At 38.3% G+C, this 12,979-nt stretch overlaps 2 protein-coding genes across 2 annotated transcripts; one reads left to right on the top strand and one right to left on the bottom strand.

The window, feature by feature from the left end:
- The first annotated feature begins 289 nt into the window (after positions 1–289).
- LOC100244109 (uncharacterized) lies at positions 290–4,745 on the top strand. The gene is made up of 3 exons (XM_002284730.5): positions 290–683; positions 3,662–3,784; positions 4,161–4,745. Exons 1-3 carry the CDS (start codon positions 530–532, stop codon positions 4,376–4,378), a joined length of 495 nt encoding a protein of 164 aa, XP_002284766.1. The 5' UTR covers positions 290–529; the 3' UTR covers positions 4,379–4,745.
- A 1,465-nt stretch (positions 4,746–6,210) lies between these two features.
- On the bottom strand, positions 6,211–12,887 carry LOC100249178 (uncharacterized). The gene is made up of 7 exons (XM_002284723.4): positions 12,616–12,887; positions 7,416–7,458; positions 7,237–7,329; positions 7,081–7,143; positions 6,890–6,985; positions 6,639–6,716; positions 6,211–6,567 (listed from the first exon to the last, which is right to left on the bottom strand). The coding sequence occupies exons 1-7, from the start codon at positions 12,885–12,887 to the stop codon at positions 6,481–6,483; spliced, it is 732 nt and encodes a 243-aa protein (XP_002284759.2). The 3' UTR covers positions 6,211–6,480.
- Between the last annotated feature and the right edge of the window lie 92 nt (positions 12,888–12,979).

Here is a 12,979-nt window from a genome sequence, read left to right as displayed (position 1 = left end):
AAGTTTAAATAAATATTTAAAAATAATTTATTAAATTTAATTATTTTTTATTTTTTATTTTTTTTCTTTCCTATTTTTCTTCAAATTTTGCCAAATAAACGATAGTTAAAGTTTATATTTGGTTTTTAAAAAATTTAAAGGAAGAAAGAAAATAAAAAGGAAAAGGAAAATTAATAAAATATTTTTATATATTATTTTAAATTTTTTTATTTACTTAATTTTTTAATATATAGATTAAATAATGTAATTTTAATTATATTGGGCTTTCTTTAGTAATTATAAATAGAAAAGTCCTTTGAAAATTGTGGAAAACAGCAAACAAACCCTACATCCCTCGTAACTTTCATTTCAAACAAACGGACCCCCTAGAAAATCAACAGGAAAGTTACTGGAACAATCTCCCGTTTTTCCAAACTAGTCCGCTCTTATCTCTCTCAAATACCCTCCTCTTCATACGAATCTGTTATCACCGTGTCCTAGCTTCATTTGCTCCCAGCATTCACTGCCGTACCTTTCTCTCTGTGAAAAAATGGGTGCTGGCCGTGGAGTTTCAATCTCCTTAGATGGAGTGAGGGACAAGAATGTGATGCAGCTGAAGAAGCTCAACACTGCCCTCTTCCCTGTTCGCTACAACGAAAAATACTACGCCGATGCTCTCGCCTCCGGCGAATTCACGAAGCTGGGTCTGATTTTTCATCTGGATTTTGCTTATTTTTTAAATTTCCTTTTTTTTTTGGTGATGAGTTTTCTTGTTTTTTACTTGTAATAGTGTCTCTTTCTATTCGTGTGTCTGCTGTAGATTCTAGGGTTTTGGTTCTATGAATTGGGAAATGCTGGTTTGAGAATCGAAGTTTATCTGTCATCTAGATTACGACATCTACTGCTCTTTGGGGGTCCTGTGGATTCTAGGGCTTTGGTTCTATGTGCTAAAGTTGTGTATTTGTGTTTATACGTTATTGTGTGTATATGGATATAGGTGTTACACCCTCTCCGGCTATTGTTCAATGCGGCATTACATTTAGTTGGTTTTCTTGTTTGACACCTGTAATGATCTCAATGCTGCCTTGTCTGCCCTAGATTCTGGTGTTTTGGTTTTATGCTTTTGAAAATGTTGGTTGTACATGCAGGTATGCAGTTTTTTTTTTTAGTAAGCGAAAAGGAATTGTTGGTTTTATGCATTGTTTGAGTTTTGCGTATTATTGCATTGTATTTGCTCTTAGATTAATCTATTTATTGGAATTGAGTTTGATGTTTGAGTAGTTTTGGGCCTGTTAGAATGCAAGTTTTGAAGCATGTTTCTGTTTTCAAAAATAAAAACAGAAAACAGGAATCCTGCTTTATGGAAAGGGAAAGGAGAACATAGAGAAGTTTCCTCCTATGAAATCGAAAAGAAAGAAAAAAAAAAAGCTTCTAAAGCTGGGAATGGTAAACATGAAATGCTATCAAACAGGCTATTAAATCGTTCTTCTAGTTATTTTAAACCAACCCACTGTTGGAAAATGAAGTTCGTTGCTCCTGCATTAACTAATAGTTTTGGTTGTGTAGTTGGTATTTTTTAATCTGCCCTTGCTTCTCCCACTGTGTTTTTTCAGGCCCAAAATACATTTCAGTGATTTGAAGATTATGGGCCTCTAAGCACATGTCCTTTTGGAGTTTTAAAGATGTATGGTGGGATTTTTGTGCACTGCTGAAATGTGTTTTAACTTTTATTTTTTCTTGTTTTTGGATTTCTCCCAGTTGTTTGAGGAACCAAAAATGGAGGTTTTGGGCTCCAGCTTCTATTGAAGTGTGTTATGAGTTCCAAAGGAGCTTTATATAGGATATAATGTAATTAAGGTTTATAACATGAGTATTGAAATTTAGTTTTTGAGCTTTAATTGTTGCTGTTGAAATTCCTTAAGATATAGTTACCAGTTGCTTTCCTCATAATCAGAAGTGATAAGTGGTGACATTGCAGTACCTGGAAGGTGTATTTGTAAGAAGGGACCTGTTTACTATTCATTCATTAAAAATAATAAAACAAACAGAGATGCTCACTACTGTATGAAAAATTTTCAACGTATATTTCCATGCTGAGGTCCAGCCTCCAGGCAGTTTCTACCATGCCCACCTCCCAGTCCTGTTTCATCCTGATGCGATTCTTTTACCCTTTTGGAATTTTACCCACTTCTGCACCAAAACTTATAATTTATCACAAGAAGCCTCCAAATTGTTAGGAAATGACTCATGCAATAATAGATCTTGCTTATTTAAGATTAGAATGAGTTCCTTTCCATGTTCTTTTTGTTATAACTTAGCTCCATGATCTTCTGAAGGTTTAGCCTTCTTATTTAAGTTTTGGCCCATCGAAGAATTGAAGGCCTTTTCTTCTCCAACCTTTGTCTCTGAAGCTTGCATTTCAATGGAAGGGAGCAATTAGATGATCTTACATATAAGTTCAAGAGAGGGAAACCAAGACCTAATTGGAGATGATAAGTAAGTTTTTTCTTTATCTGAACCAGAGTCTGTCGCCTAAAGGAGTAAGTTGTGATACGGTTAAACTGATCTTGCTGCATTGATCTAATCCATTACCCCCTTTTTGGTGATCTCTCTCCAACTTGGGTTCACCAAGAGGTTACCACCTTCTGACACAATTGTTGTTAAAGGTTTGATCAGTAGATTTTAAGAATGCAAGATACCAGAAGAAGTAACTTTATTGTCTCTGCAAGTAGTTTATGTTACAAGTACCATTGTGTTTGTTGACTATATTCCAATCAGTCCAACCCCCCATTATAAATTCAACATGCCTATTATTCTCAGAACTAACCATTTACATCCTTTCATCTCTTGAACAACTCATTTTAGGCACCTATATTCAAAGTTTGCCATTGTGGAACAATGACCAGGTTTTGACCATGTGCTTAGGATGTAGACCCACCTTTTCATGGTTTGCTGCCCTATACTAAGGGGAATATTCTCATTGAATTTGTGTCTTGGAAACAATATGTCAAGAGTTCACTTGCATAATTTGCATAGTTCGTGAATCAGTTGTATTTAAGAAACATCATTTACTGGACTGCTTGGTGGTGATGCACACACCACCAGAAATTCTTTTTGGCTATGCTAGGTGTTGATTCACAAACACAAGATTCTTACTTTTTGTTTTTATTATGGCCAGTATATATTGAATTAAATGGAAGATAATTCTCAACGGTTCTTAGAAAGTACAGATCATGGATACAAACACAGATATGATGTCCTTTTGTGATCAGATCCATTGCAGAGAGATGCTTTCTCATTATTTAATGATCTATGAATACACATTTTATGTTGCTATATTGACCAACATATTGCCCTTTTCACTCTTTGATAACCTGTGCAGACACAATTTTTTTTTGTTTTATGTTATGACTTATGAGTCTTATGACCAACACATTAGCTTAAACTACAGTGAAAATTCTCTCTAGTTCTTCCACAGAAGTTCATCTGTGCAGGTGAAAAAAAAACCACAAGCAAATCATATTTATAAAAACAATATGTATAACAATGTCAACTAGTCAGGATTTTGGGGAGCTTCCATGTCCATCACCCTGAATTTTCATCCAAGAGAACCTCTCATATTCATGTTCATAAATCACACATAGTGCTCTGTCTTTACAATGTTTTTCCTTTTTTTGTGCAGCATACTACAGTGATATTTGTGTTGGTTCAATTGCATGCCGACTTGAAAAGAAGGAGGGTGGGGCTGTTCGTGTTTACATCATGACACTAGGTGTTTTGGCTCCATATCGTGGGCTAGGGATTGGTGAGTAAACAACTTGTCTTCCTCGTGTTCCAGTTCTTGTATGGTGGGGGTGTTGGGAGACAAGAGCTTCAAAATTTTTCTACTTCATTATTGCTTTGAACATCTGCTAAACCATGTCTGAGAAGTTCCGGAGGAGTGGAGGTCATTCAAAAGAATTATTTCAACATGTCTCCTTGTTGAAAGTGTGGTCAAATTTAATTAGTATGAACTCTTAGGAATTACAATAACTTGTTAAATGTAAAATCATAAGAGCAAGAAAAATCACTTCTCTCAATTTAACAGTTTCTTTCCTTATGGGGAAGCCAACCAAAGTTTGGAGCAATGAATGTTTTGGCATTTGCAAGTTTGATTGATCAGAATTCTGGGATTTGTGCAGGTACAAAGCTGCTGAACCATGTTCTTGATCTCTGTTCGAAGCAGAACATTCCTGAGGTCTACTTGCATGTGCAGACAAACAATGAAGACGCCATCAATTTTTATAAGAAATTTGGGTTTGAAATCACTGATACCATCCAGAATTATTACACCAACATTACCCCGCCAGACTGCTATGTTGTTACCAAGTACATCAGCCAACCTCAAACCAAGAAATAACTTCCCAAAACTAGAACCCATTGGGTATTGGTCCTTACTAAACTTCGAGTAGCATCAATTATACTTGAGAGAGTTTTATCTAATTTTTCTTTTTGAGTTTTGAGAGATGCTAAAGTCCCTTATACTTGGGAGTTTATCTGATTTTTGAGGTGCTAAAGATGCTAAAATGCGTAAGTGAGGTGGGTTATCGACTGTTCATTTGCAACTTCTCTGATGAATTGCTTGCCTACATTCCTCTTTAGCTTATAGACACGTCTGAAACTTCTGTATTTTTTAGGGAACAGCCAAAGGTTTCCTGCAGTTTGATAAACATCGCATAATGTGGCAATAAAAGCAAAAATAATGTCATAGTTCTACTTGGCTGTTATTTGTACTGGCTCCAAATTCTTCCTTTTATGGTCCTGTGATGAATCTTCCCAAAGCCATGAATAGTTGTTTCACAGTCTGGTCATTTTAGGGAAGGTTCATCAGAAATTTAAGGCCTGAGTCCTCTAACTTAAATTTTTTCTTTTTAAGTTTCTTTAAAGCAAAATTTTAGCTGAGAACAACTTTTGAATTTGGATAATGGGACTGGCTTCAAGACTTAATTTCAAAAGCCAGGAGATGCTTAGTTGAGTATGTTCCTCAGCAATGCTTCTTTCGAAATTGAAGAGCATATCAAGTGTCAGCATGGGTTGCTGAAAATTTTACCATTTTTGTTTTCCTAAACATGTAAGAAAAGTTGTGATGAGTGTTATTTGTTTCACTATACTATTCCTTTACTTCCAGTCCAGATTATTGAAATCTAAGCTTATATTGTTCTGTTTTTGGTTGGAAAGGAAAGATATCATGAATATTAGTTATCTTCAAACTTCAAAGCAACTATACTTACAGCAGGGTCTCTCAGCCGGTGTGTTCATCGTCTCTACCTTACTTGAAGGCATTGCACTTCCTGATAGATGATCCCATTCCCTGCTACCTGAGAGGACCTCAGTTTCTCTAATTCTCTTGGTTGATGATGTTATGTATGGTCTAGTAATTATATATGATCCTCTTTCCTTGTTCTTGAAGCATTTGGAAGGAGTGGAATAACAGAATTTTCGAATATGGTGTACGTTTTGGTCACTTTTGGGAAACTCTTTTCCACTTGAATCTTGGTTTGAATGAGCTGGGGATTCTTCTCAAGCCATTCCTACATTTCTTCCCATGATCTTGTAGTGGGCCATGTTGTGCACTAGGTATGCTTCCTACGTACTAAGAACTGATCCCTTTCTTCTTCCTTGCTTAATAATATATTACCTGATTTACCTATTAAAATATATAATAGGAAAAAACCAAGGGGTTGTTTGGAAATTGTTTTTGAAAACTATCTTCTGTTTTTTAGAAGAAAAAACATTAAAGAATATTTTTGGGAAAAAACAAATTACTTTTTAGAATTCAATTTTCAAACCTAATTTTGTTTTTTAAAATTCCAGACTACTACACTTTAAACTTATTTTTTAGAACTTTTTTCAAAAGTATTTTCCAAACAGAGCTTCAAAGTACTTAGTCTGTGTCTACTGAATTCCTCATCCCCATCATTGAAAATGCACCAAAAAAAAATAAAAATAAATAAACTGGTGGACAAAGATACAAAGAATGAGGTAAGTACAAATGACTCTGAAGTACAAATAAATGAAATTAAGATATAAAACTAAGGACATAAAACAATAGGATATAAATGGCATGACTTGATTAGCTTTAATTTTGGAAGGTGTACTGTAATCAGACCAATATAATGCCCCCACCTGCTAAGGCCCCATAAAGACCATGCCAAGGCCAAAGAGCTGAATATCAAGATGCACGCATAAAAGAAGAAGAAAAGAAAACAAAAAGACTACATTACAGAAAAAATTTCAATGGTTCTAGTGGCGTACCGGGAGCAGACAAATCTGCTGCTCCTAGACCACAAGGTATAGAATTGAATATACAAATTCCAATTTACAAAGGTGAACCAGCTTATTTTGATAAATATGACATCAAATTGAAATTCTAATACATATGTACATAACCTGTTGTCACCCTCAACAAGATGATGCTGCTAATTTGCAGAAGTCCATCATCTTTGTATGTGAATTGGCTGCTCAATAAGCCACACCACCAGAAAAACTATCCCCATCGTGAAGTAAACTCTCTGTCAACCAATAACCATCCCATGAACCACCAACCCTCTGCCAATAAGAAGCCATGAGTCAAATTTAGGTATTAAGTGTGCATTTGTGTTGAAGTGTGATTTGCAAACCTGAAACATGGTAAATTGAAATATTTCTTCTTCCTCTGGACGAGTTCCTCGAATCCAAACCCGCTGCTTGAATCGGTTCTGTTTCATAGTTTGTAATGACATACCAGCTAATTAGATAAAAGAGGCAAATTTACTTGAAGAGGAGTTAACTATTAAGACTCAAAAACCCAGAAACTTGTTATTAGCTCTCCGTTGAAGAACACCACTCAGATTTCAACATATCTGCTAATGAAATGACAAGCAATTTTTACCTCCTTCACCCACAAACTGCTCAAGATCTTTCTTTCCCTATGACAAAGCAACACTCGATAGGATGAATGGTGGAAAATCCGTCGGAACCGTTCAAACTGCACAGATGGTAAAGAATCCAACCAAGAACAGGCATTAGCATATACAGAGTTCACAAATCATGAAAAAATTCAAATGTTTAAATTTCACTGACCTGCCCCAAATCAAAGAAGGGCCCAAAGTAGGTAGACCTTTCAAAGGGATCAAATCCAGCAAACTATCACAACAAAAGAAAAGAGTGTTCTGATAACATGCAATTTCCTCAATGTCACAAAAACCAGCAAAAACCAGGGTTCATGGTAGAAGTTACCCTGTACATAACCTCAATCCCATAATCTTGACGAGGTTGGTCATTATACTTCAATGCATCAAGCTGGTACTGAACAGCTTCTTCTGCACTAAACTATAACAAGAGTTTAAAAGTAGATTGACATGCTGTAAAGGAACAAGAATGACTTTTTAAACTCAGTTGCAAAGTCAGGAAGTTACATTCAGCCTGGGACCAAACGGTCTTTTCCTGCGAGATTCAAGCCTGCCGTTTGAACAAAAGAAAAGAACAATAAATAAATAATAGAAAAAAGAATGAAAGAAAAAGCATTACCAATTAGTACAAATTAGACTGGTTTGGTTCTACAGAAGAAGGATAGATGTGTTTAGCATTGGGTCTGGTTGAACACAGCATTGCCAATGAAACCACAAATCTGAACCTAACCCACTAGCAGTTGCTCATACCATCACAAAGAAGTAAACTATTCTACAATAACCCTCTTTCCTATTCTGATATTTTTTTTTTTATCATCTGCAGACTAATAACTGAATAATTAGGTATTCTTATATTCAACTTGTCACCACACTCAAAGCTGGTGTTTACTTCACACACAACATTCAGGTAGATTGCTTCCTAGGTAATATACAGTTAATGCAAATCAAATAAGGCCTTTTGCATAACAAGTTGTGAATGGGTTCAGATTTTCCACTATAAAGAAATGATGGGTTAAAAGAGGAAGCCCTTGCTATATTTGATATAAAAAGACAGAAGCTTTGGATCATGGTTTACCAAACTAACAAAAGAATGAACACACAGATGAAAACTTTACAAGAAATGCCACCCCTCCTTGGCAAATTACTAGAAGATGGTATCTCTTGCTGTGAAAGTATTATTAGAACTAGTCATGAATTCAGCTACTGCCTCAACAGGCCAGAAGAGGCCAGCCACTTCATCCATGTGGATCCAAAATCGGGCAAGCTCCTCAGGTCGAGGCTCCAAGCCCAAGTGCCTGGACACATACCCATCTTCGGGATATGAGATGGTAGGGGAACAGCCCGGCTGAATAGTTCCCTCATTATGGTCAGTGCCTGACCATGACTCGCCACACATGCTGAGCAAGGCAGGCCGACTAATGCCACCACAACTGTCTCTCTCTGACTAGTTCAGTGGGGCCTATCTCCTCACAGTTAGCATGGCAGATTGTTAGGCATTGACCTATCCTGTCAGAAAGGGACATTCCTAATTGTCTGTGGGTCATCATTTAGGCAGACTTGACCAACCAATGGTGACCAGGGCATTGTGATCATGGCACCGCTTGAGAGGTCATAGTGGACTAACCAATAACAATAAAACACTCTTTCGGCAGGCTAGCCCAACATTAGTCAACGTGATCATGGCCAACCAGCCATGGTTAGGTTAACAACAATATATATGAGCATTGGATCCTCAGGAGATGGTAACCCTGTTCATATCCCTTACAATCCTAATCCATCATTCATGCTCAACTTCATACTCCACATTTGCAGCTGAGGTTGAATCCTCAATTTTGAGCCAATTGTTTTGTGTAAACATTATTAGGCGACCTTGGGCTAACTTGATCGTCGAAGGGGCATAGTTGGAAACCCCTCAACTATCCTTGTTTGTAAAAGCTTGTCCTAGTAGTACAAGCCGACTCATTCGATCACCAGGCAGCAGGGCAAGGGTGTTGTTGGACTCACCCATCTACCAACCCACATTGGAAGTCCATGCACCAACAGTTCACACCGAATGTGGGAAACAGACAACAAGCCGTGAAAGTTACATGGTGACCACCTAGCTGCAAGCACCATAGAAGATGAATACATTCCCACTCCTACTTTGGAGGAGCACCTCACGACAATGCAAGAGACATGGAAACTAAATCGATGGAGTACCAGAAGCAGGTGGAGGAGGTGTGGAGGATGACCGAAAGACTACACCATGAGAATAAAAGCCCTAGCTGCTTGAGTGAGCATGGCCACCTAAGCTCACTCAACAACCACCAAGCCCTCAGTAAAGGTCGGTCACTATGAGGCGGGGACATTATCAAACAATCCATGCAATCTAGTGTCATGCAAGCCCCCAGTGATGGAAGTGGCAAGTCATGCCTACTCTTTGGGCTCCTTGATGGTTGACTGGTTGGACCAGGTGAAAAAGCTAGTGCAGGTTTGGCACCTAGCTCAATACGTGCACGAAACTCATAAGACAGCCCTTACCGAGGAAGTAACTGCACGGCAAGCATCAACAACCTTACTATCTCAACTCAATCCTAGACCTATTACACATGCTACCATGACAAACTTGTGAATTCACAAGGGAAAGCTAAGACCTAGGCAGAGTCAATGATCAGGCAAGTTGCATAGGCTGCCTAAATCAATAATGTGCAGTATGTGTTCACACTCGAGAGGATGATACCTATAGCCAAGTCAATATCCTTCATAGAGACGGACTTGCTCCGCACCTCCTACCCACATGAAGACACCCTTGTGCTGAAGCTAAATGTTGCAAACATCGACGTATGTCAGATACTAATCAATCAAGTCAGTTGGGTGACTTTATTGCATGTATCCACCAACAGGCAGATGTATCTCACTCTTGCAGCTTTGGAGCACCTGGGCAGGTCCTTAACTAGATTCAACGGCTCCACTGTAGTCTCCCTTGGATATGTCATTCTGCTAGTGATTGTTGGGTCAATCATTATGATAATCCATTTCTCTGTACTGGAGGACCCTTCGCCCTCTAATGCCATTCTAAGGAGAGCTTGGATCCATAAGATAAAGGCAATACTGTCTACTTACTATTAGAAGATCAACTACTTGACCACCCAAGAGCAGATTGACAAATTTAGCAACTAGTTATCTGTGCAATGAAGCTATCAAATAACCACGCAAGGCCGCATAGGAGGAGGATGCACTAGGAGGCATACAAGATCACACCAGATAGCAATTCCTAAACAACTTCTGCTTAAGTCTAAATGAGTAGCCTAGACCTGTTTAGAGATGACAGCGAATAGTAAGTGTTCCTGGGCGTAAATCTGGCCACTAGGGAAAGAAGCGAACTAATGAGGCTATCGAGGGTGAATACAAACATCTTTTCATAGAAGCATTTAAACATGAAAGGTACAAGTCTAGAGGTAGCTTGCCACCATCTGAATGTCTAGCCTGAGTGGCACCCAATCAAACAAAAAATGTGATGGTTCCATAAAGAGTGACACTGAATCATTAGGGAGGAAGTTGATCGGCTACTTGAAGCTAGATTCATCAAAGAAGTAAATATCCAAACAAGTTGGCCAACATTGTGTTCATGCTGGAGAAGAACAAAAAATGGAGGGTCCATGTAGACTTTACCAACCTGAATGATGTCTGCCCAAAAGACATCGAGAATTGACTAGATTGTCAACACCATAGCCAAACACAAATTGCTATCATTTAGTGATGCCTTCTCTGGATTCAATCAAATACCCATCTACCCTCTGGATGTGGACAATACCATCTTCATCATCAATAAGGATCCCATCTGCTACAATGTCATGCCATTTTAGACTAAAGAGCACTAGTCTTACAATGGTGGCAAGGTAAAGAGTGGGTTGTTAAGCTTGAGGACAGGTGGAAATGATCAAGAGGTAAGCATTGTACGCTACTAATAGGCAGTGTCAATTGAGAGCTTCAAATCAATCTAAGAACAAGTGACAAAGGTTGAGGCCATTTGAAGCAAATCACCACTAAGATGTGAGGAAGTGGTTGACTAATTTATGACATGTGGGAGTTCTTGGATTGAGCTTTGATCATCTAACCTAAAAACTAATTGGTATCTAGTGAGGGTAGACTAAGTCTTTTATGACATTCAAACACCATCATTTGGGTGACTCATCCCCAAGCATAAGAGCAACATTATTACACCTGACAATCCCTCCCCTAATATGATACTTCATGGCCCGAATCCATAACCCTTAGCTCTAATACAAATTCTTGAATCGAGTTTTAATAATCTCATTTAAAATCAATTACTGTCCAATGAGGGTAAGCTAAGCCTTTCATGGCATTTGACCACCATCATTTAGGCAACTCATTCTCGAACTTAAGAGTGACATTGTTGTACCCTAACAAGAGTTAGGTTTCGGTACCAATAAACAGTGTGCCTAGCAGGTAGGTCATTCTCTGCATACATGAAGTCACCAAAGAGCTTGTGGGAGACTTATTCAGAGAGGTCTAAGCATGCTTATAAACTCATTGTAGGGTAATATACAAGTTGGGTGGATTACCTAATAACCTTATTGCCTTATGTTGCTTTCCTTTGTTGCATCTTGTGTGTGGGTTAAAGAAGGCTGGCTTAAAAGGCTTCTAAGCGCAGAACAAAGTGAAAAATTTGTGGGCAACTTTCTTGGGTGTGACACCAACCAACCTTGGTTAGGTCAATGATGGTAACCTTGTTTGTATCCCTTACAACCATAATCCATCACCCACACTCAACTTCACACTACACACTTGGAGCTAAGGTTGAATCCCCAACCTTAAGCCAATTGTTTCGTGTAAGCATTATTAACAACCTTGGACTAACTTAATCACTGGAGAGACATAGTCAGGAACCTCCTCATCACCCTTTTTTCCAGGAACTTGTCCTAACAGAGCAACAAGGAGAGGGTGTTGTTGGACTTACCCATCTACTGACCCACATTGGAAGTCCATGCACCAACATGGACTATATCTAGTATACAATTCGTTAAATCATAACTGCTATCTACTTTCAAAAACTTGGCCTCCTTGACCTACTGGCTACTTTCAAAATGTTTGTAGCATATGAGTGGGGATCAAAGAACACCCCAAGCATTCCTGGAATCCTTAACCAATAAAACATTCCACAAATCTTCTCCTTTTCCAACCTCTGAACCAATCAAATTAGCACTAAAACTATGGATGCACTTTTCCAAGTTTGACTCATGTTTTCAGGTTTCTGGAAAGTGTGTATTGGATCCTGAAACTGTGGGCAGGTAATGGACTTAAGCTTCAATTTTTTGCATGAAATGGCCCCATGCAAGGCAAGCCCACGAAAGGTTCTCAGAAAATGATCCATTGAAAAGTTTTCCCCCCAAAATTCGTAACTAAAAACTACTATTTGCTACCCCCAGCAATCCTATTAAATTGCAATCCAACACATGATCCAATAACTTCCTAAAATTATCGTTACTGTCCCTCCACACATCAAACTGCTCCTCACATATATCCAATAAACATAATTGCCTGCCATTTCAATTTTCCAAGACTTTTTTAACTCATATTTTTATTAAGACGCAAAAATTTAATTGTGTCAAGAACCAAAACAACTTCATATCAAATCAAAACCCAAAAGCAAAAACTCCGAAATTGTCGATACAATTGAATTACAGAGAGAGAAGGAGAGAATTACCAATCTGCGGAGAGAAAATCAGGAACGTCAGCAGAAGCTCTGATGCGAGAGCTAAGAGAGACGCTCACAGGTTTATCACCATGGAAAGGCTTGGAGAAAAGAGAGATGGATTGAGGAGATGATAAAGAGGAACAAAACGACATCGTATTCACCTCAACTCTCTCTCTCTCTGAAATGTTCCGATGAGTGATGGGATGATGAACGGTATTTGAGGATGGAGGAGCCTTGTTTCCCTTTTTGATGTGGACCGTCGGATGAAGCCAAAAGGGCATCCAACAGTGGAAAGGTAAAGAGCTAACGTACACTTCAGAAACAGGGGAACCTGATCATAGTCCAGGTGGGTGTGCAGACACGCGCCTTTAAA

The sequence above is a fragment of the Vitis vinifera genome, chromosome 4 (genome assembly GCF_030704535.1).
Source record: "Vitis vinifera cultivar Pinot Noir 40024 chromosome 4, ASM3070453v1".
In the NCBI taxonomy this organism is placed as follows: Eukaryota; Viridiplantae; Streptophyta; class Magnoliopsida; order Vitales; family Vitaceae; genus Vitis; species Vitis vinifera.
This window is presented reverse-complemented; position numbering and strand designations above follow the sequence as displayed.